Source organism: Chiloscyllium plagiosum, chromosome 22, assembly GCF_004010195.1.
Source record: "Chiloscyllium plagiosum isolate BGI_BamShark_2017 chromosome 22, ASM401019v2, whole genome shotgun sequence".
Taxonomy (NCBI): Eukaryota; Metazoa; Chordata; class Chondrichthyes; order Orectolobiformes; family Hemiscylliidae; genus Chiloscyllium; species Chiloscyllium plagiosum.
Window position 1 is genome coordinate 49,783,321 of NC_057731.1, and position 25,506 is coordinate 49,808,826.

At 41.3% G+C, this 25,506-nt stretch overlaps 1 protein-coding gene across 1 annotated transcript in view; it reads right to left on the reverse strand.

Annotated features, from left to right (window-relative positions):
- Positions 1-2,834: 2,834 nt before the first annotated feature.
- Positions 2,835-25,506, reverse strand: part of LOC122561324 (ectonucleoside triphosphate diphosphohydrolase 4-like) — a 34,204-nt gene continuing 11,532 nt past the window's right edge. The window contains exons 5-9 of the mRNA XM_043713020.1: positions 18,234-18,400; positions 16,063-16,387; positions 8,978-9,063; positions 4,830-4,991; positions 2,835-3,765 (exon numbers count right to left, since the gene is read on the reverse strand). Of these exons, the coding sequence (XP_043568955.1) occupies positions 3,558-3,765; positions 4,830-4,991; positions 8,978-9,063; positions 16,063-16,387; positions 18,234-18,400 (948 nt within the window). The 3' untranslated portion in view covers positions 2,835-3,557. The remainder of the gene's footprint in view (positions 3,766-4,829; positions 4,992-8,977; positions 9,064-16,062; positions 16,388-18,233; positions 18,401-25,506) is intronic.

The window sequence follows — 25,506 nt, forward strand, 5'->3', positions numbered from 1 at the left end:
GGCACTTGAGGGATAATTATTGGCAGGATTCCAAACAGGACATAGCCACTTCAAAAAAAAATGCCATCAGGATTTTTAACGTCCATTTGAGAAGTTAGATGGGTCCTCAGTTTCACACATTACATCCAAATGTATTCTCTAAGTACTGCACCATACTGCCAAGCCTCGATTATGTGCTCAAGTCTTTGCTAGGGATGTGTATCCCCAACCTTCTGCCTCAGTGGCAACAATGCTCCCAGCTGAACAGCAGCTAGAAATTAGTGATAGCATGCAGACTTAAACCCTGATGTCCTCCTGATCACTCCCAATAAAGCAAGATATATAATGAGAAATATTGTGGGTATGCCCAGTGTGGAACTGTAGCTGCAAAGAAATCCCCCTGATAGTGTCCTGGAAGAACCCATGATAGTAGATTCATATGGTCTCTACATGGGGTGGGCTTGTTAGTTTGAATGTTAGATTGCAATTAGAAGTAGGCAAATGGTAGGTGGCAAACCAGCTATGGGAGACAAATGGTGAGCTCCAGGTCTCAATTACTCTCGTAGTGAGGTAGTGGGAGAGAGGGGGAAACAAGAATTGCTTCTCAGCTAACTGATGGCCATACTTTGGAATAGGACATTTTTCCATCAACAGTGCTCAAAGCCAGGTATAGCAACAGTTAGGTAGAGAACAAAGGCAGGAACATGCTTTAATCTCAACGTTAAAACATCACCAGAACAGCGTAGACCCTACATTCCATATTTCAACAGCGACAACACTTCATTTCTGTGGAGAGCTTCGAAACACCTTGAGCACCTGAAACATGTTAAGTAAATGCAGATTCCTGAAGAAGGGCTTATGCCCAAAACGTCGATTCTCCTGCTCCCTGGATGCTGCCTGACCTGCTGTGCTTTTCCAGCACCACACTATTTGACTCTGATCTCCAGTCCTCACTTTCTCCTTCTTTCATTATCATTCTTGTTTAATAATCATCACCATGTAGCTGAACCACAGTTCAATATTGTGGGCATAACTAGTAACACCACAGCTGGATAACAGCTGCCCAGGACTCATTTCACACATATAGAGTGAACATCCTCATCCCAATTTCTTGGGCTGCATTCAGAAACTTGAGTCACACCCAAAGATTTGAGTACAAAAATCTAGCACTGAGGGAATGACTTTCAGATGCGACATATTAATTCTAGACCCTGTTTACTTTCTCAGATGGGATGTTAAAAACACCATGGTCTTATCCTGAAGAACAGCAGGAGAGTTATTCCTTGTCCTGGTAAACAGTTTTCTTCAATTAACCCAAATAAAACAGATTACATGGTCAATATCATATTGCTATTTGTGGGATCTTACTGAGCCCCACATTGACAGCTGCATTTCCCACAGTGCAACATTTCCAATGGCACACTGGAATGTCTCAGGCTCACGAAAACTGCATTAAATCCTTTGCTTCCATTTAGACTCAGAAAATGCTCCAGCATTTACATTCGTAAATTAGAAAAATCTTTTGTTTAAAAATAAGAGACATTCAATCATTTGGTCAGCAATAACTTTTAAAAAGTGCCCAACTGTTTGAAGAAGAATTACCCACAATTTAGCAGCAACAGCAACCCCAAGTGTGCAGTCTTATCTCAGATCGCACACGCACAGGGTTCAAATCAAAACAATGGAGCACTGGATCTATAAACCTCTTCCCATTTCATCACAGGAAATTTCAAAGTTAACAAGAGCTTCTGTGATATGACATTTTGAGCTTGAAGTAGGGGAAATCATTTCACTAAAAAACAATGCACAACCGTCCTGTCAGGCTGTGATAACCGCTCCACAAGACCGTGCTTGTGTGTGTCAGAGTGATTTCCAAGAATTATATGGTAATAGTTAAAGGGAATGCCCAGCACTACATTTTTCAAATTTCATGCAGCTGGTAATAATTCATGCTGCAAAGACTTGCGACACTTGGAAGCGGAACACAGCAGAGAGAGACAGCGAGCCCACACCCATTTGCCTCCTTCCAACATACGTTTCTCAACATCGCCTGTGTTATCTTGGCAGTGACGAGATGAAGCCTGGATTCTTGAATTATAGGATGCTTCCAAACAAAGATTTCTCACCTTCAATGCAAAAATGGAGCACAGATCAACAGCAAATGTAAGTGTCCTTCAATTCCCAAGAGAAGCTTACTGCAGCTGTAGTTCTATATTTGAGCACAGTGGGCGCTCCTCTGGACTTTAGCTGTTCACACAGGTAGCTCATCACCATCTTCGCCAAGGCAATTAGGGAGGAGCAAAACATACTGGAGTGACGCACAATCCATGAACTAATTTGTTTTTTTAAAAATCTCTTGCAATTCAGGTACTGTTTCAGCATAAAGAACAAAATCTGGCTACTGAGAATCCAGATTTTAATTTTCAGACAACTCCATGAAAATTGGCAATGGCCTACAACAGCGCTGCATTGCTGGACTGAACGGACCATAATATGGTAGATTCAGTGGCTTTCACCAGGGGTTTGGGGATCATTTTGAATTATTCTGTCCCTTAGATCGCCTTATGAAAAACACATCAGTGGTTTTATTGATCATCTACCCAAATTTAGGGGAGGCAATTATTGTGGTATTATTGCTGGACTGTTAATCCAGAGACCCAGGTAACATTCTGGGGAACCAGGTTCAAATCCCGCCAAGGAAGATGGTAGAATTTGAATTCAATAAAAATTTGAAATTAAGAATCTAATGATGACCATGAATCCATTGCCGATCGTTGGAAAAACCCATCTGGTTCACTAATGTCCTTTAAGAAGGCAAGCGCCATCCTGGTCTGGCTGACATGTGACTCCAGGTGCACAGCAATGTAGTTGGTTCTGAACTTTCCTCCAGGCAATTAGGGATGGGCAATAAATGCTGGCCCAACCAGCGATGACCTCATCACATGAATGAGTAAGAAAAATTAATTGAAAAACATCAGTCCATTTTCCCATTTGAATCCATGTCAAATAGGTTCCTCATTCCAGCTGCCTTAATGTTCACTCTTGGAGTGGATGTAGGTGACTCTGGCAATGTGAGCGTGGCTCAGTTGGTAGCACTGATTTCTGAGAAGGTTGTGGGTCAAGCCTCATTCCAGGGACACATGATCTCAGCTGACCCTTCACTCCCGGAATAGAGGGAGAACTGTGGGAACAAGTCTTTGGGTGCCAGTAGAAGAGGACCCAAAACATCAGTACTGTTCCCACCACCTACCCTGTGGCGACTCTGGAGAATAATTAATGCAGACAAGACCTGATATCAAGACATCATACAAATCATCACAACTTTAAATGTATCACTTCGCATCCCAACATCACAGGGTGAATGAAAATAAATACAGGTTACTGAAGGTTCAACCACCTCCAACTTCAAAAAGGAAGTCAGATGGTTGGAAAGGACAAAGTTATCCAAAGGCAGGAACTTCCAGACTAAACATAAATAATTGAGGTATCTGAAAGGCTTCTGCCCATGGTGCACTTGAGATTTGCCCTGGAATATGAAGAGAATGGTGGAATGTTTTCTGATGGATCTATCTTGCAAGTCAGAGCCCCTCAGTTGACAATTTGCCCTCCTCCATCCACAGCAGCTCACGTTGTGTCCTTCTGTGAATCCGCCGTAATCTCAAGATATACAGGGCAATGGCGAGAAGGACCACAAAGAAGCAGGCGAAGAACAGGTAGTGGTTGTAGACGAAGGAGATACGCAGCCACCTAGAATGGTTTGCTTTTCCAGATTCTCGCTGGAGATCCCTGTCATTGGTGGAGGGGGTTAAGGGGAAGAGAGAGCCGGGAAAAAACCATTACCATCATTTTCTACAGAATCTTTTAACTTCCTCGTTTTGCTGAGCAATATTTAGTTAAGGACAGAGACAGACAAGAGAGAGGGAGGGAGAGACAAGGGAAAAAGAAATGAGAGAGAGAGAGACAGACAGAGATTTTGCCTTTTATTTTGCAAGAGGGAGGGGCACTCATACTTAATGAAACACAGGGAAATGGCTTTGAAATTTTACCAATACCTTTTAAGTAATAAAAAGTGAGAGATAAAAAGTGGTCAGGCTCTACATTGATAAGGAGGTTCATCACACTAAAGTACCATCTAAAACAAAAACTATCCCAAGGATACCCCAAAACAAAAAACAGGCCATTGCTATGATTTGCAATGGCCCATGGACTTTTGTAATGCAGGTTTTTGTCTGTCAACTAGTCATAAGGTGCAATGGCCTCTGCAGGGCAACTGGGAGCAAACAACAGTGTGCTCCCTTAAGAAATCCGATTGAGGCACGGTTAATGAGCAGCACAGTGTCTGAAACAGGAAGTGTTTGTTAGATCAATGAGACGGAAATGGAATTCAGGGAATATACAAAACACATTAAGTATAATCATTTGTTTTATTTTAAATAACTAAATTTTAAAGGAATGACACTCTACGATTAGAAAAGTTAATTTTCAGCACCAGAGAGGCCGCTTATTAGTAAAAGGGTGCTTAACCGGGAATGGACAAGACCTAGCATTCAACGGGGAGTTTAGTGTGTAATGAGGAAACACTCACACTGTTTTGTTTCATTGATGAATCTCTCATTGTGTTTGGAAATAAAGGGAAGCTCAGACACCAACATCCTTACTTCCACCATTAACAGTGTATATACAATGACCAGAAGTTATTGTCCTATTTCTATGCACAGTGAATGTTGCTATTTCTAAATTCTTGCCAATAACAACACAGCTTGCACACAAAACAGCAATGAGAGTCTGAAATTCAGACTTTGCAAAATCCTTCGAGTTTCGCCAACCATTCTTTTGTTGAGGAAACTTACCTGAGAGGTAGAAAGCGAGTTTTATAAAGAATTGCTCCCAGTGTCCATTGTACTTCCTTGTCATACACCAGTTGAGCTGTCTTCAGGTTGGAATAGTCAACTGGGAAGTTAAAACCACTGTGCAGAACCTCATGCATCCATGCAGACTTAAAACACTGATATCTACAAAGTTAGAGAAAGTGGTCAGATAATGACAGACCAAAATAAATTGTACACCCCACATGCAACAAGAGCAAAACATGCCAGGATATGTGACAGGAATGTTATCCAGTGTGACTTTAGATCCAGACCTTCCCTCCATTGTAAGGTCAGAAGTAGGGATGTTCGCTGAGGATTGCACAATGTTCAGCACCTTAGATGAAGCACTCCATATCCAAATACAACAAAATCCAGGCTTGACCTGAGAAGTTCCAAACAACATTCGCACCACAAATGCCAGGCAATGGCCATTTCCAACACAAGACAAGCTAACCATCGCCCCTCGACATTCAATGGTGTTACCATCACTGAATCCCCCACTTTCAACATCCTGGAGTTGCCATTGACAAGAAACTGAACTGGATTTGCCAAGTAAATGTAGTGGCTACAAGAGCAGGTTAGAGACGAGGAATACTGTGGTGAATACTCTCCAAAACCCATCCACCATCTGCTAGTCAGGAGTGTGATGGAATACTCTCAATTTGCTTGGACAAGTGCAACCCCAACAATCCAAGAAGCTCAACACTGTCTAGGACAAAGCAAGTGAATTAAAAAAAAGACACTCTGCCACAAAATGAGATATTGGGGGCTTCTTCAAAGGGACGGGCTTTAAGGAGTTTCTTAAATGGAGAGCCTCAAGAAACAAAAAAATAGATTGTAGTCCTTACAGCTCTAAATTTTAGATGATTTTATTAATCTAATTATCCCCCATGTCTCCCTTACAATTACTGAATTTTGCAACATACTGTAAAACAACAATTGTCTATACTGCAAAAGTTACTCTGAGGTGCTATACAAATGCAAGTTCTTCCTTTAAAAATGCAGGATTGGTGTCTACTACTGTTAGAACTATTTTTTCTCACTCTCTTGCTGGGGTCCCACATGAACGGGGCCTCACTCTTCCATCTCTGTTTATGTTGGAAAATAAACCCAGTACTCACGATTCCTTTTGCCATTTGCTCAGTGCATACTTCAAAATATTCCATTCAATGATCACTTGCGCTTCCTTTCCTGCTATCAATCTGTTTGCATTAATGGAATAATTACAAAACAGAATGCTGCAGCAGAGAGACAATCTCTGCACCAATGTCATTCTCCACGTGAGTCATTCACTCTTTTCTTATTCTCCAGTGTAGAACATTACTGCACAAAAGCAGAGAATTCAGTCCATGTACAGCTTTATCTCATGTTAAATCATTTCAAGGCACTTCTATAAGGCAGTGCAGGGACTTGTAATCTGAAAAGATGTGGCAACATTTCAATGTCAGCAGGCATTAGATGACTCACCAATGCAGTGTGTACTGATGGAGAGCGGATATTGGCTAGGAGACTGGACGGAGTGCCTGGAGATCTTCTAAATTAATCAGGCAGACAGGACCTCAGTTTAAACTCTCTCCCAAACAGTGGCCCCTTCGACAGCAGAACTACTGCCATATCTTGTATTCAGATTGGCTGGATCTGGCAGAGAATTCTGAACACAAACCTTCACCTGATGTCCTTAACTTTGATAAATTTATGATAGATTTGGCTGAAACATACATACTTTTTATTTTAAAAAAGACAAATAAAATCCATCTCTAAAACTCCAACAGAGAGTGTGATCATTTAACATGGTGAAGGGGCAGTGTACTGGTAACCTCATTAGACGAGTAATCCAGAGCCCCAGGCTAATGATTCAGGGACACAGGCTTGAATCCCACCATGGCAGGTGGTGAAACCTGAAATCAACAAAATCTAGAATTTAAAAAGACAGACTAGTCTAATCACAATCACAAAACCATTGCTTTTTACAAATATATACCATTCACAGGATGTGGACATAGCTGGCTGAGCCAGGATTCACTGACCATCCCTAATTACAGTTGAGAGTCTCACGTAGTTCAGATAGGTAAGGATGGCAGTTTCCTTCTCTAAAAGACATCAGTGAACTGGATAAGGTTTTCCTGACAATTAACAGTGGTTTCATGATCATTTGCATTTTAATTCCAGATTTATGCTGAAATCAAATTCTTGGCAGGATTTGATCCCAGCTCTGCCAAACATTGCCTGGGTCTCCGAATTATAGTCTGGACATAATACCACTAGGTGATCACCTTCACTTATTGCCATGAAAATTTATCTGGGTTTTCAAATGTCGTTTACAGAAAAGAATCTATGTCCACAGCCAGTTTGGTCTAAAGGCGACTCCAGACCCAAGTGATACGGCTGATTCAGAAATAGATTAGGGAGCCAATAAGTTCAAAGACAATTAGGGATGGACAAGAAATGTTGGCCTCATTAGTGACACTCACTTCCCATCTGAGAATTAAAACATCAGGCACAGGAGCTGTGTCACACAATCGCCCATCAATCAGGAGACAAAAGGAAGGGTTCAGGAGATTAGTGCACAATTTAGTGCCAAGCTTTTGAAAACCTCTTTGTAGTTACAATTGCTTGTAACTGAAGCGGTTTTATAATGGTTCCATCATGTGCCCAGTGTGTTTCTTAAATGGTAGGGTCCAGCAAGACTGACCTTAGCTGCAAAGAGGGTCAGTGGATATATTTGATCATAGCAAGCGAGAAAATCCTCTCCTAAATAACTAATCTTTCATGTTAACAAGGAGCATAGGTAGCAGGTAGATGGTTAGCCTGATTGTTGTACAAAAGTACAGTAAACAGTTTCACCTGCAGTGGCTGTGTTAGTGTGTAAATCTGTGTATAACTTTAATCCAGAAAATAAAGGAGGTTTTAAATTTTCCCTCTCTGATTGCAGAAATGAGCATGCCTCTGATCAAGATCAACTAATTAATGACAGGTGTAGTGAAGATTCATGAGAAAGACTCAAGGAACTTCAGTGACACAGAACTGGAGAAGTTGGGATTATTTTCCTCAAAGATTGAAAGGATATTTGATAAAATTCTGAGGAAACTCAAAAGAAGGATGGGGGAAAATTGTTCTTATTGGCGAAGGAATCAAGAGCAATGGCACAATGATATAAGGTAATTCGCAAAAGAAGCAATCGAGACAGGAGGGAAATTTTTTTTCAACGCAGTGTGTGGTTAAGAGCTGGAAATGCACAGCCTGCAAGTGTGGTGGAAGTAGGATTGGACATGACATTTGAAAGAGAGTTAGATTATTATCCAAAACGGAAGTGAATTACAGGAATTTCACACCTTATCACTATTGCTCTGTGTGAGATAATGAAGATCCTACTCCAAAACCAACTCAAAGCAACCACATCTTTGACCCTGTATTTCTCCAGCTATCTGTGATGCTAATGTGAGTAAACGTGGAAATTGAAACAGACCACCAAGTTTTTATCAGATGAGACAAATCACACTGAAGTAGTGAACCACAAGACAAATAGCATGCTGAACTAGATAGGGGTCAGCACTAGGTGAACTGCTCTTTCAGAGACCCAGCGCACAACAATGGGCCAAATGGCCTCTTTTTGCATTATTATTCTATGAATACAGGGTAGCCTTTTGTCTAGTCTCTAATTTGTCAATGTGGAATGGCTTATTGCATAATTGAATCAGATGTTCCAATATTTTCATCCTCCTTTCCACCTCAAGAAGGTTTTTTTTCCTGTCGTCTTTCTCCTCCTATTAGATGCTTGAGGCAAACACTGTGGAAGGGGAGCGGATATATTTGGAATATTTTGTTAGTAGCTGTTTCTGGGATGTGAACATCACTGGCAAGTCTTGCATTTATTGCTCATTTTTAATTATCCTGTCAAATTATTTCCTTCTTTGCTCACCTTAACCTTCAGCCCCAGAGTCTTTAATTACTCGACTGTTCTCGAACACTGTCTGAACATAGTGCCATGTAAAATCCATTTAATACAGTATCTCAGTTGACCTCTTGGAGCCTACCCATCAACCACAGCCCTTGAACAATTACTTGGGCAGAGATTTATGTGGTTCTGCTCAAGCTTCTGATGTGTTCAGATAAGTCTCTGACATACTTACTTCAATCTGTGAAGATCAGCATGTGATGAAAACAGATTTAGATCAAACCGTTCTTTTAACGTTGTCCATTTGGTAGCACAGTAATCCTAACAAAAAAATTGCAATGGAATAAAATTAATCTTAAAGTCATTTGGTTATCACAAAAGCTTCTCATGGAACACTCTCACCAGGCTTGCGAGATTAATTACAATAATATATTCAAAATTGCTGCATTATTGATGCTGAAAATGTGTTGCTGGAAAAGCGCAGCAGGTCAGGCAGAGTCCAAGGAGCAGGAAAATCGACGTTTCGGGCATGAGCCTGAAACGTCGATTCTCCTGTTCCTTGGACTCTGCCTGACCTGCTGCGCTTTTCCAGCAACACATTTTCAGCTCTGATCTCCAGCATCTGCAGTCCTCCCTTTCTCCTAGCATTATTGATGTTGCCAGGGTTGGAGGGTTTGAGCTGTAGGAAGAGGCTGAATAGGCTGGGGCTGCTTTCCCCAGAGCATTACAGGCTGAGGGGTGACCTTACAGAGGTTTACAAAACATGAGGGGCATGGATAATATAAATAGATAAGACCTTTTTCCCTGGGATGGGGTGTCCAGAACTAGAGGGCATAGGTTTAGGGTGAGAGGGCAAAGATATGAAAGGGACTTAAGTGGCAGCTTACCCACACAGAGGGTGGTACATGTGTGGAATGAGCTGCCAGAGGAAGTGGTGGAGGCTGGTACAATACAACATTTAAAAGGAATCTGAATGGGTATATGAATAAGAAGGATTGAGAGGGATATGGGCCAAGAGCTGGCAAATGGGACTAGATTAGGCTAGGATATCTGGTCGGCATGGACGAGTTGGACTGAAGGGTCTGTTTCTGTGCTCTATGACTATTGACAAATGCAATGCCAAATTGCAATAGCTACTTTCCCCATTTTTTTAAAAATCAAAAAGGAAACTAAATTCTGGTGGTTTGGAATTTCTGAATTGTAGTTAATAACTTAACTGGCTCATTCCTACTAGTATGGGACAAATTCCCAATTTCTTTTTAAATTAACACCAACTTACAGAAAATAAATGTCTTGCCTTTGTCAATCACATCTATAGAAAGAAATACAAAGCATTTACCAGAACTTGGTAAGGTGACTGCATCATGTATCCCACCTGTGTAGCAAGCCTAATATTCTCACTCTGTCTCTCTGAGACTGACCTCCTCTCAATTGTGCACACACTTACCTTCTCATCAATGTGGGTTAAACAGAGGCTTTGTCCAAATGGAAAAGGAATTTGAAATGTTCATCTGATGCAGATGTTGGAGGAGATTGGTGGCGACTGCGGAAAACCCTAGTCATGCTGTGAGCTTGAGAGTTTGGTTGTACTTTCTTATAAATGGTACCTCAGTAAACTCTCCCAGATTGTATTAAATTTCAATCTCACGTGAGAGAGTCTCTACCAACCACTGGTTTATAAAGTAATCTTATTTATATGTTAATTTTTTTAAAAACCAAATTAACTTTTCTTTTCACACCTTAACACTATTGCTCTGTGAGAGAGATAATGAAGATCCTATTCAGAAACCAACTCAAAGCAACCACATCTTTGACCCTGTATTTCTCCATTTATCTGTGATGCTAATGTGAGTAAACATGGAAATTGAAATAGACCACGAGGTTTTTAGCAGATCAGACAAATCACGCTGAAGTAGTGAACCACAAGGCAAACAGCATGCTGAATCGCAACACGAGATTACACACCAGAGAAGGCTAGACTCCAACTGCATAAGAATTTAGTTAGGTCACTTCTTATGCGCTGCGTTCATTTCTGGTCACAAAGATGCAAGATAGTCACTCAAGATTTCGAAATGTTTCAGTAAACGCTTCGAACATCAGAGGAACACAGAAAGCTAGCACACAGATGCAGTGTGTAATCAGGAAGGCTAATGGAATGTTGGCCATTATTTCAAGAGGGTTGGAGTATAAGAGTCAGAAAGTCTTATTGTAGCTGTACAAGGTGCTATTGAGATTGCATCTGGAGTGCCTCAGCTGATTTGGTCCCTTTATTTAAGAAAAGATATCTGCGATTTTTGTGAAGCTTCAACAGAGGCTCACTGATGTTACCTAGCATTATCTGAGAACAAACCTTCCAGCTCAATGCGCAAACTTATAACCAGAAAAGGTATAATTTCATTGGAGGCAGTTCAGAGAAGGTCCACCAGGATGATCTCCCATTTGGAGGGATTAGAACATAGAACAATACAGCACAGAACAGGCCCTTCGGCCCACGATGTTGTGCCGAACATTTGTCCTAGCTTAAGCACCCATCCATGTACCTATCCAATTGCCGCTTAAAGGTCACCAATGATTCTGACTCTGCCACTCCCACAGGCAGTGCATTCCATGCCCCCAGCACTCTCTGGGTAAAGAACCTACCCCTGACATCCCCCCTATACCTTCCACCCTTCACCTTAAATTTATGTCCCCTTGTAACACTCTGTTGTACCCGGAGAAAAAGTTTCTATTCCTCTGATCATCTTATAAACCTCTATCAAGTCACCCCTCTTAAGAGCAAAGATTAAACAGGTTGGGACTCCACTCACTGGAGTTTAGAAGACACAGTGTTGAGAAGTTTGACAGGGTAAACGCTGAAGGATGTTTTCCCTCACTGGCGAGTCTAGGTCCACAGGACACAGCTACAGAATTAACAGAGCGCCAAGTTAAGGTTGAGATAAAGAGAAATTTCTTCTTTCAGACGGTCGCATGTCTTGGGAGCTCCTTACCACAGAGTGTGAGGCAGAGTAAGCATCTACTGAAGGCTGAAACAACTAGATTCTTGATCAGTAGGAAAATAAAGGGCTACAGGGAAAGAGCAGGAAAGTGAGTGTGAGGAGTGTTGGATCAGCCATGATTATATTGAATGGTGCAGCAGGCTCAAGGGACAAACCCCGTTCCTATTTCTAATGGTCTTATAGCAAATCAACAAGAAAATGGGACTTTTTAAGATTGAGAAAGAGGCGAGTGAAAGGTGATCTTGTAGAAGCTGACAAGATGGTAAACTCCCAGCTGACTAGAAGAATTCCAAATGTTTCTCGAAGTCAACATTCCATCCTTGGCCAATCATACCAAAAACTGCCTGTGGGCTCATACTGTGTGCATTTTTGGCTCCTACACATATCCATGTAGCACTCACTGTGTCTCAGAAAGCTTTCTAACAGGATTGATATCCTAACTGCTTTTTAAATGAACTTTTATTCCATGGCACTGGAGAACTGGATCCAGAACACATCAAGCTAAACTGTAATAATGATGATAATTAACGACAATGACTTAAATTTGTACCAGACAAATTTAGCACTGGTACCACAGAAGAAAGGACCAACACATGGCACAGACCTCTGGACAGCGCTACAGAGTCAAAAATCTTCAAATCATTATATACCATGACAGGAAAGGGAGGAAGAATGGGGAAGAAAAATTTGCAGCATCTTTCTGGATGAAAGAGTCAAAAATGCGACAAACAATTTTACATGTGAAAGGTAAGCACTTCTTACCATGGAATTTGGAACTCCACACAAGACCTAGTTGAGGCAAATGGCATTGATGCATTCTAAGGAAAATTAGACAAACACATGGGAGCAGGAAGAGAATATTATCCCAAAATTGAGAAGAAAGGTGAGAGAAGGCTCATTTGGACAATATACGCTAGTATCAATCAGCTGAATCAGATGGATATCGACCTCAGCCTTAGCACAAGGTCCCCAACAGCCCAGATACCAATCTTTAGTCAAATCAATTCACTTCATTGATTATTCAATACATAGCTGAAGACATTGTACATCACAATGGTTATGGGCCCTGACAACATTCTGGTAACAGTACTGAAGACTTGCATTCCAGACTGCAGTCCATGTCTAAATGCAATACCAAGCCTGGTCTGAAAAGTGGCAAGTAATATTCGGACCACACAAATGCCAAGCAACAACCACTCCAAAAACAAACAAGCTAACCTTCATCCCTTGATAATGAATGATAATTTCATCACTGAATCCCCAACTATCAACATCCTAGGGGTTATCACTGACCAGAACCTGAACTGGATTTGCCATATAAATACACTGGCAACAAGAACTGTTCAGAGACTAGGAACTCACCTCCTGATCCCCAAACACTGCCCACCATTTACAAGGCATACGTCAGGAGTATGATGGAATACTTCCCACCTACCTGGATGGATGCAGCCTCAAACAACACAAGAAACTGGACAACATCCAAGCCAAAGCAGCCCACATGATTGAATGCTTATGGAGGCGCCACTCCCTCCACCACCAATGCTAGGTAGCAGCATTGTCTACCATTGATAAGATACACTGGAGCAATCCAAAGATTTTAGTCAGCACCTTCCAAACTCTCAGCCAATTCCATCTGGATGGACAAGGGCACCACTTGCATGCTCCCCTCCAAGCTACTCATCATCCTTACTTGGAAATAAATCGCTATCCCTTCTCTATCGCTGGGCCAAAACCCTGGAATTGCCTCCCTGTGTTATGAAGATCTAAGTGTACTGTACCTTTAAGAGAGCTAAAAGCTAGCAGAACTATCTGACACAGCACCAAGTGTTCTGAAAAAGATATAATTTAACATTTGGTCAAACAACTCGATTTGCTGGACACGACAAAAAAATTTGAATTAGGCCAACCAGTTTAAATTATACCCCGAAAAAATACCAAACTCCAATCAAGTCTGAATTTAGTATACTGACAACCTTAAAAGCCAATGACACAATCCGATGTTTTGGGGGTATGAGATCGGGGAAAATTGGGCAGCATGATGGCTCAGCGGTTAGCACTGCTGCCTCACAGCGCCAGGGACCCGGGTTTGATTCCTGCCTCGGGTGACTGTGTGAAGTTTGCACGTTCTCCCTGTGTCTGAATGGGTTTCCTCCCGGTGCTCTGGTTTCCTCCTCGGGTGAATTGGTCTTGCTAAATTGCCCATACTGTTAGGGGTAAATATAGGGGAGGAGAATGGGTCTGGGTGGGTTACTCTTCGGAGAGTCGGTGTAGACTTGTTGGGCCAAATGGCCTGTTTCCATACTGTAGGGAATCTAATCTAAAACAGTTGGAAGGACAACTGCCAAGCCACCAGCATCTGCAGTCTGCCCAGATTAGATTAGATTACTTACAGTGTGGAAACAGGCCCTTCGGCCCAACAAGTCCAAGATTTGACATCTGGCTGGTTTTGAAAACTTGAATTTTTGGTAAATCTTAATTGGGGGGTTTTATTGGACGAGTATTATAGAAGGGAAGGTAAAAGTTAGGTGAGAGGAAGGAGTTGTAAATAGTTGTTAGTTAATTATTCTCTGTTATAATTTAAGAAATAAAGTTGTTAATTTTTACTTTAAATAGTTCTTAGTCTCAAATTTTCACAGATTACTGTGAAATCTTTTCTGTGTTGCTGGAGGGTTTAATTAAGCAGGAGGGTTTACACCGTGTTGTAACACCTGACAATATTGTGGGTCTACCTACAGCACATGGAGTGCAGTAGGTCAAGAGGACAGCTTACCAATGTTTTCAAGGGACACACAATAAATGCTGGCCCATCCAAAGGTGCCCACATCCCACAAGTGAATTAAAAAGAGAAGGACTGGCTATGTCCAAAACAAGCTGTTCCAACAACTGCTACAACAATGACATCTATCTGGCAATGCAGAACATTTCTCAGGTACGTCCTGTCCTCAAAATTCAGGACAAATCCATTCGGGCCAATTATTGCCCCATTTGTTTAATCATCAGTAAAGTGGAGAAAGTGATCGTTGAGAGTGCTATCAAACAGCACTTGCACAACAATAACCTATTCACTGATGCACTGTGAATTCTATCAGAACCACTTAGATTATGAGCTCATTACAGTGTTGGCTCAAATTTGGACAGAAAGGCTGAACTCGAGAGGCGAGGCGAGAGTGGTGGCCCTTGACATCAAGGCAACATTTGAGAGCATATGGGATCAAGGAGCGCTAGCAAACCAGAGTTTATGGGAGTCAAGAGGGAAAGCTCGCCATGGACTGGAATCAAATCAAGCATGAAGGAAGACTGTGGTTCATCGAGGTCAATCCTCTCAGTCCAAGGTCATCACTGCAGGAGTTTCTCAAGTTAGTGCATCAACACAAACATTTTCACCAGTTTTATCAATTACTTTCATAAGGTCAGCAGTGGGGATGTTCACTGGTGATTGCACAATGCTGAACAATATTCACATCTCCGCAGAAACTGGAAAAGCAATTCATCTCTATATGCAGCAAACCCCGGTCAACATTCAGGCTTGTGCTAATAAGTGGCAAATAACATTCATGCCACATAAGTGCCAAGCAATGGCCATCTCAAAATTCAAACGAAATTCCTATCACTGAATCCTCCTTATTATATCCTGGGGGTTAGTGTTAACCAGAAACTTAATGAAACTGGACATATAAATATTGTAGTTGCAAGAGTAAGTCAAAAGCTGGGAATTCTGCAGTAAGTAACTCACCTCTCGACTCCCCTGTCTACCATTTATAAGGGCACAAGTCAGAAGTGGGATGGGATACTCCCCATTTGCCTGGATGAGTGCAGTTTATTCAATGCTCAAGAAGCTTGACACCATTTAGGACAAAGCAGGCTGCTTGAGAGGCACCCACCTTCAACACTGACCCTCACAACCACTGATGCATAGTAGCATCAATATGCAATGCAGTATCTCACCAAGACCTCTCCAAGAGGACCTATTGGAGTTGCTATCTCTACCACCTAGAAGGACAAGATCAGCAAAACTTGCATGTTTCCCTTTACGCCTCACACCATCCTCAATTGAAACAATTCCTTCATTTTCGCTGGGTCATCATCTGGAATTCCATTCCTAATAGCAATGTGAGTGTACCTATGCCACACAGACTACAGTAGTTCAAGAACATGTTTCATTCCCAACTTCTCCAGGGCAATTAGAGATGGGCAATAAATGATGACCTAGCTAGTGATGGCCACATTCGGTAAAAACACATGGCATCTGAGCTATATATATTATACACTGGATTTTACCAAACAATTTTATGACCATTTGAAAAAATATACTAGATTTCCGTACCTTGGCTGCTTTTGTGTATTTAACGCCATCATAGTGACCTCCCATGCGCAAGACGTCTTCAGTACAGTAATAAAATTCAGAGAATCCATAGAATTCACTATTATGGAAGTCAATGGGGGATTGATAAACCCCATTGAGGGACATATTTGCCTCATTCCCTTTGTTCAGGAGTGGTTTTATTAGTTTGCAACACTCATCAAAGTTCCCAGCACCTCTCAAGTGCATTGTCTGTTCATCCTTTTGAATGATGTCGGTTGTTTCAATTGACAGGCAAGGATCAAGGTAGGGGCTCTCTGCACTGACACCCATATATTGGTCAAGCAACCTGCAAGAAAGGTAACCACTTTAATATTAAAATCAAACTCTCCAGTTACTTAAATCACGTTTGCTCTCTCTATCATTTATTCCATTTGGACTGTATCTCAAATAAATGGCATCTATCTCAATTTCAAAGTCATGTTTAGCTTAAGAGTCATCGAGTCAGAGGGACGTACAGCACGGAAACAGACCCTTCGGTCCAACCCGTCCATGCCGACCAGCTATTCCAACCCAATCCAGTCCCACCTGGCAGCACCTGGCCCATATCCCTCCAAACCCTTCCTATTCACATAACCAACCAGATGCCTTTTAAATGTTGCAATTGCACCAGCCTCCACCACTTCCTCTGGCAGCTCATTCCATACACATATTACCCTCTGCATGAAAAAATTTCCCCTTAGGTCTCTTTCATGCCTTTCCCCTCTCACCCTAAAACTATGCCCTCTAGTTCTGGACTCCCACACCCCAGAGAAAAGACCTGGTCTATTTATCCTATCCATGCCCCTCATGATTTTATAAACCTCTATAAGGTCACCTCTCAGCCTCCAACGCTCCAGGGAAAACAGCCTTAGCCTATTCAGCCTCTCCCTATAGTCCAAACCCTCCAATCCTGGCAACATCCTTGTAAATCTTTTCTGAAGTCTTTCAAGTTTCACAACATCTTTCCAATAGGAAGGAGACCAGAATTGCACGCAATATTCCAAAAGTTATCTAACCAATGTCCTGTACAGCTGCAACATGACCTCCCAACTCCTATACTCAATATTCTGACCAATAAAGGAAAGCATACCAAACGCCTTCTTCACTATCCTATCTACCTGCAACTCTACTGTCAAGGAGCTACGAACCTGCTCTTTGTTCAGCAACACTCCCTTGGATGGTTTTAGACGGAAAATTTGGAAGCATTTTTATATGTCCTTAGCTGATGTCTTGAACCCATGTGAGTAATGATTAAAAAATACAAACCACCTAAACTGTAATTACAGCTTTACTTTTTAACACCTCAAAAATCTGCTAAATCCTTTTCAACTAGATCACAGCCTGTAAATCAGTCCAGATATTTATTATTACACTATATAAAAAGATTTTGAACCATTCATTTCCTCTTATTTGATCCATCATTTGCAATGCAGACAATGAGAATTACTAACTCAATTCACTTTATTTGCTGGTGGTATGTGGGTGTTGCCTACTGGCCAGCATTTATTCCTTGTCCCCAGTTGGCCTTGAATGCTGAAGTGCAGAATGTGGTGTCAACTTCAAAATATTTAGTTTTGCGATAAACTTATTATAAAACAGAGTTTTGCTGCAATTTATATATCCACTTATTAAATAATATCCACTTAGAGTACTGATTTATCTTTGGGCATATACAAGTCAAAATATATTCATATTCAACTACAATAGTGCTCTATAAAAGCCTGTGTGAGGGAAAGATACCATTTAAGTATAAACTTCTTTCTCTTACAGCAATATACTGCATAAGCATTACTCTGCTTTTCAGTGGGCTGTGTTTATGGATTCCTACATACTCCTGCCCATTTCTCCCCTTATTTTTCCCCATCTCCCTCTTACACATTGCTATCTATCTTCTAATACATCAGTCATCAACTATCAGCACAAACACCAACTGTTTGACTGCAAAGGTCAGACAGTCTCATCTCACTGATGGCTATACGAATGCATTTAAAAACAAGAAAGAATAGATAGAAATCAGGATCAGGAAACTGCCATGATTCTTGGCACAGAGATCACTGCCAGCATGCTGCCTGTATCTCAAGTTGAGCTGTTGGATTTGCTATCCAATTTTGGGGTTCCAAAAGTAAACTACTGCGCTCTGATGTATAACATACCTATTCGTGGCAGTGGTATTATTGAAAATTAGATCTTCATAGAGTTGTCGTGCATAATTCCCACCGAATCCCAGGAAGGTAGTTACGTATACCCTGTACACATGTTCAGTATGATGCAAATCACAGCCGAGATTGAATTCAGCTAGTAAACCTTTGGCAGCTTCTTCCTGTAATCATAAATGTGCAGCTTAATTGAAGTTAATTGAATGCACCATGGGAGATGCATACAAAAATAATCTTTTAAGTACCTTTTCTCCTCCCTATGCCACCCAACCTGCTAATGTGATGTTCCTGTTCAAGGAGGCAGTGAGACAGAAAGCTGGAAACTATAGGCCATTCACCTAACATCATTGGAAAAATGCTAAGGGTTCATAATAAGGAAGAAATATTGAGATGTTTTGAAAAGCTTAATGTAATCAAATAGAATTAACGGAATGCGTTTGACAAATTTGCTAGAGTACTTTGAAGGTATTAAAAGCAGAGTTGATAAAAAAGGAACAGATTTTCAGAAGACATTCGATAAAGTGCCACATAAAAGGTTATTGTATAAGATAGGAACTCACAGTATGGGGGTAAATGGATTTAGGATTGGTTAGCAGACAAAAGATAGAGCAAGATTCGTGGGCCTTTTCTGGTCGGAAAGCCTAGTGGATTGCCACATGTTTGAGGCCTAGGCTTCAATTATTTACTATCTGTATTAATGACTTGAAGGAGAGGGACAGGATGCAATGTATCCAAGTTTACTGATGATTCAAAAACATGTTGCAGGGAGGACATGAAGAACCAGCATGGGGATGTAGATAGGTTGCGTGAGTGGACAAAAACACGGCAGATGAAATTTAACGTAGCAAAGTGAGAGGTAATACAGTTTGCAAGGAGGAATCAAAAGACAAGCTATTATTTAAATAGAGAGAGACTCAAAAAGATTGCATCACAGAGTGATCTGGATGTTCTTGTGCACAAAAAGCAAATTAGTGTGAAGGTAAAGCAAAAAAATTAAGAAGGAAAATGGAAATTTGGGTTTCATTGCTCGGAGAGTGGGAGTTTAGAAATAGATGTCCTGTTACAAATATCCAGGTGCTGGTGAGGCTGCACCAGGAGTGCGGTGTACCGTTTTGCATTTAAAAAAGGACACACACACTGGAGGCAGTTGAACATGCAACATTTTCAGGGGGCTTTTCAGGGTGGGTGCTCAAAAGATGTTTCCACCTGTGGCAAAATCTTGAACTCAGGGACAGACTCACAGGGGTCACTCATTCAAAACTAAGAAGCAAAGGAATTTTATCTCCCAGAGGATGACTGGAATTTTTCAGTCCTAGAGAGTTGTGGAGGCTAGACCACAAAGTATTTAAAGAGCGGTTAGATCTTGAAATATGAGAACTTGGCACAAAAGAGGATTTGAGGCCTGGGGCGAATCGGCCACGTTCTTGTAGAATGAGGGGGTAGTATTGAGGAGACGAATATACGATTCCTGCTCCTATTACATGTTCTGTTCAAATAAAACCTCCAGAAAGCATCCTCCCATCTTTCCTTACAGTAGAAACCTAAAGTATAAAAAGAAATCCTTTATTACGTTATGAATGAAATTTATACTCCCAGTGAAGTCCATCACTGCTGGGAATGGAACAATTTTCCAATCTTTGCCAGTGCCATCAGTATCAGCCACTTTTCACCTGAAGCTCGGAGAAAAGTTTGTCCAACTACATTTTTGTTTAAAAAAAGGGTTTCAAAGGTGATTTGTTTAAATCGAGAATTTATTTTTAAATAAAAACTGTGTTTCTATTTAAATTCCGCTCATAATTGTTGTCAACATTTCTGTAATAAACCTCTATGTTTACATTTATACTGAAAAGCACCCATGTAAACTTGTTACACTGGAAAAATACCCTCTTCCCAACGGTGGTGTTGTGGTGCTTCTGTTTCTCATCTTCCAACCAGTTCTCTACAGTCAGTACTTTGGGCTCTGACAGTTTTACCAACTCTACTGCTCGCTTTCTGAGTTGTCTCACACATTGCAATTTAATTATAATATCACAACTGTGGTTACACTTCAATAACGTACTGCATTAGACATAAAAGCAATCTGGGATCTCCTGAGGTCATGAAGAGTGTTACATAAATGCAAGTTATATCTATCAATCAAAGTACAGGTCAAGGTGCTTTGCAAGGAGGACAGAATATCCGACCACAAACGAAGGCTCACTTTATGCCTTCATTAGACTAGGACATGATTTAACCTTGCTTCATCTGAAGTCACTGGTCTTCAGTTCCTGTGTATAATGTGACAGGATTTCAATCAGCTTCAAATGAAGTGTCTGCTGTGTGACCATTTAACCTTCAGTACCAATGTCTCCCCCCAATGTTGTGCCTCAGTCAGTTCAAGCTTTGTGTTGAATTAATTCACTGAATAACTACGTATGACCCTGGACAAAACCTTGAGTTGGAATATCGCTATCTGTAGACAACTAGTTCAAAACAACAGTAAAGGACAATTGTCAGCAACAGCTGAGGGAGCAGTTCTTATCACACCTGGCAAAAATTGAGAGCTATTATAATCAACATCCTTATAGTTCAACAGACCACAAATTTTGTTGTTTTTTTTTCCCCCAAGAACAAATATTTACACAGCAATCCTTATAATTGAAGGGAAACTTAGCCCAAAGTGGCTGGTTGCTCTTCAGCCAGAGAAAAATGGAGCCATTATCAAGGGAACAGAGACTAAGTTAGAAATTACTGGAAAAGCTCAGCATCCTTGATAAGTATGTACCTGACAGACAGGGAGGAAGCGGTTGAGCGAGGGAATGGTGGTTTACTGAAGAAGTTGAATCTCTTGTCAGGAGGAAGAGGGTAGTTTATGTTAAGATGAGACGTGAAGGCTCAGTTAGGGTGCTTGAGTGTTAAAAGTTAGCCAGGAGAAACCTAAAGAGAGCGTGAAGAGGAGCCAAGAGGGGACATGAGAAGTCATTGGCAGAGGAAAATCCTAAAGCTTTCTATAGGTATATCAGGAATAAAAGAATGACTAGGGAAAGATTAGGGCCAAACAAGGATAGCAGTGGGAAGTTGTGCATGGAATCTGAGGAGATAGGGAAAGCGCTAAATGAATGGAAAAAGACAATGTTGTTGAAGAGAATACAAGCTACTAGATTAGACGGGATTGAGGTTCACAAGGAGGTGGTGTTAGCAATTCTGGAAAGCGTTAAAATAAAAATGTCCCCTGGGCAGGATGGGTTTATCCTAGGATTCTCTGGGAAACCAGGGAGGAGATTGCCTAGCCTTTGGCTTTGATTTTTATGTCATCATTGTCTACAGGAATAGTACCAGAACACTGAAGGAAAGCAAATGGTGTCTCCTTGTTCAAGAAGGGAAGTAGAGACAACCCTAGTAATTATAGACCAGTAAACCTTACTTCGGTTGTGCGTAAGGTGTTGGAAAAGGTTGAGAGATAGGATTTATAATCATCTCAAGAGGAATAAGTTGATTAGGGATAGTCAACATGGTTTTGTGAAAGGTAGGTCGTGCCTCTCAAACTTTATTGAGTTCTTTGAGAAGGTGACCAAACAGATGGATGAGGGTAAAGTGGTTGATGTGGATTTCAGTTAGGCTTTCAGTAACGCCTTCAGTCAGACCCCACAATAGGCTGTTGCATAAAATGCGGTGGCATGGGATTGAGGGTGATTTAGCAGTGATTGAGGGCATAGAAAGATGAGTTAGTAAATTTGCGGATGACACTAAGGCCGGTGGAGTTGCGGTTAGTACTGAAGGATATTGCAGGTTACAGAGGGACATAGATAAGCTGCAGAGCTAAGCTGAGGGGTGGCGAATGGAGTTTACTGCTGAAAAGTGAGGGGTGATTCACTTTGGAAAGAGCAACAAGAATAAAGAGTACTGGGCTAATGGCAAGATTCTTGGTAGTGTAGATGAGCAGCATTATCTCAGTGTCCATGTACAGAGATCTCTGAAAGTTGCCACCCAGGTTGATAGGGTTGTTAAGAAGGCATACGGTGTGTTAGCTTTTGTTGATAGAAGGATTGAGTTTTGGAGCCACAAGGTCATGCTGCAACTGTACGTAACTCTGGCGTGGCTGCACTTGGAGTATTGCATACAGTTCTGGTCACCACATTATAGGAAGGATATGGAAGCTTTGGAAAGGGTGCAGAGGAGATTTACTAGGATGTTGCCTGGTATGGAGGGAAGGTCTTACAAGGAAAGACTGAGAGACTTGAGGCTGTTTTCGTTAGAGAAAAGGAGGTGGAGAGGTGACTTAACTTAAACATAAGATATTCAGAGGGTTAGATAGGGTAGACTTTATGAGAGCGCCTTTTTCCTTGGATGGTGATGGCTAGCACGAGGAGACAGCTATAAATTGAAGAGTAATAGATATAGGACAAATGTCAGATGTAATTTCTTTACTCAGAAGAGGGCGTGTGGAATGCACTGCTTGCAACAGTAGGAGACTCGCCAACTTTAAGGGTATTTAAATGGTCATTGGATAAACATATGGATGAAAATGAAATAGTGTAGGATAGATTGGTTCCACAGCTCGGCACAACATTGAGGGCTGAAGGGCCTGTGCTGTGCTGTAATACTCTAGATCCACAGTTCTTTCGGTTTTTTAATCTAGGGAAAGAAGCTTGGAGGCAGGGACTTGAGAATCTTCCCAATGTGTCATTGGGGGATTTTTCTGCTGGTCCTTTACGGAATGTTAGCTACAAAATGGGACAATTTGGGAGCCAAAGATGTCAGAAGTTACACGGATATGACAGAACTGTGTGCCTTCAGCATGCGCCAACTATTTGGATGATTGTTCCAAGCGCCAAGGAATGAGCTAAGGATAAATTATAGGTGGGCGCAAGTGAGGACACTATCAGTTGTAATAGAGTGGAAACAGGAGGAGAAGCCATTGCAAATGATTTTCTGTAATGATCAATGTTCCCTCTTATTCTTGTCACTGCTTGCAGCCTCTGAGGTCACAGTCATTTCTTCCAGAAGCAGACACCATGCATCAATTCATGAAAAAATGTGAACCGAGTCTCAATGGCTGGGTGAGGAAACATTGGTTATGGCAGGAATGGAAGTAGTCAACTGCATTCTAACCTAGAGGGGGGGGAGATGGGTGACTGAAGAGGATCACGAGAGGTGTGGGTGAGGAGGAGACGGGGGAATGGAGAAAGTGGAGTAAAGTGGTATAGGTGGAGATGGAGAGTGGTTGGTGAGGGATGGGTACACTGGATGGGTAAGAGAATGGGCAAAAAGCAGGAAAGAACGAACATTGTTAAACCTGATCCTGTCTTTCAGCTGACATCAATACAGCAAAGGCCACTGTGTTTACTGTTGGTACTTTGTTTTCCTCCCGCGATCTGGGAGAAGCTACAGTAAATGGTAATGAACTGTTGCTCAACATCACGTTGTGCCCAGTAGTTGGCTCAGGGAAGATGAGCTAATTGCTAAACATTTCTGCTGTTCTCCTCTTGCCAATTAAGTCGTAGAAGATTACCATGACTGGTCTCCAACACAAAAGTGAAATACAATAGAGCGAGTTCTGATTTCAGTGTAATAGTCCCTCATAGCAGCAATAGAAAACTCAGTATTACTTTAGCACTGAACCTTTGAATTACAGATTTGATCCTAAAGAGTCCCACGCCAGGAAGTGTATTAAGCCAGCAACATAAGCGGGTAACTAATTGGTTTCCAGTGCATTCTCTTCATGAAATAGAGATAATTTACCATTTTTTAAAAAACCTTTTCGGATGTCAACTGGAGGGTTTTGTATTGAAATTAGTTGTTTGCCATAGTACTTCTGCCACATGATGACAATTTGCTGTCACTGAAGAGGGACATTTTTGAAATGTTATTTTCAATGGGATGTGGGAGCAGCTGGCTAAGCCAGAATTTATTATACGTCATTAACTGCCCTAGATAGTGGTGGCAATCTGCCTAAACCACTACATTCGGCAGTTTGGTTGTACAAAAGAGATTTGTGTGTTTATAATTGACTTGGTCATGGTTACGAGAGAACTAAAGTTCCCCATAATGCACTTTGCAGGTACAGCAATATCGGAGGTTGAAAATGAGACTTTGTAATAGTAACAATTTTTGTTCATGTAAGCAACTTTTAAAGGTAATATAACTTTCCAATATGCATCACAGGAACATTAATTACTAAATTTATTCACTCACGGAATGTAGGCATCTCTGGCTAGGCCAGTAACTATTGCCAATCCCTAATTGCCCAAAGGGTAGTTAAGAATTAACCACATTGCTGTGGGTCTGGAGTCACATGTAGGCCAGACCAGGTAAGGATGGCAGCTTCCTTCCCTAAAGGACATTAGTGAACCAGATGGATTTTTCTGATAATCAACAATGGTTTCATGGACATCATTAGACTCTTAATTCCAGATTCTTTAGTGAATTCAAATTCTACCACCTGTCATGGTGGGATTTGAACCTCGGTCCCCAGAACATTAACTGAGTTTCTAGATTAAGTCTAGCGATGTTACGAGGTCATTGCCTCCCCTACTTGATAATGAAATGAGGAGAAATTAAGATGGGAACCAAAAACTTGGTCATTAAGGCACGATTCAAGGAGCACCTTAAAGGAATCCAGGTATAGAAGGAAACAGGTTTAGTCAGGGAATTGCAGTGTATTGTGTATAGACAACCAAAGGCTCATCTATATTCAGTGGGGGAAAGAAAATTGAGAATACACATAAAGCCAGAGTTAGAGAAATGTTAGTTTCAGAAGGTTGTAGAGTTGAAGGAGAATACAAAAAAGGGAAGAGATGAGGCTATGGAGGGAACTGAACAAGCAAAGTAAAATACTGCACATGCTGAAAATCTGAACTCAGTGCAGGAAGTTCAGAAAAACACTCAATCGCTTTGGCAGCATCTGTGGTGAGACTACAGAGTTAAACAATCAAATATCAACTTCCTTGAGAACCAAGGATAGAAATGTGCTGTGTAATACGCCACGGAAATCTGTAGGTATGGAAGAACAAAAGGGAAGGCTTAGTACAGAGTACAGGGCAGAAAAGATTAAATAACAAAGATGTCATAGTGCAAAAGTCAAAAGGGGTGGTGGCAGTTGTAGTGAAGAAACAGAGTGAGCATAAATTCCCAGCTAATGAAGGAAAGTAGAAGCAGGGAAAGCAAATTATTACTAGCACATGGCAAAAACATGAAAGAGTTCTTGGTCTGGAGCTGAACTCAATGCTGAGTCCAGAACTGCCCGTGGGAAGACCAGAAACGTTAACCAATTACAGTAAGACACAGGCAG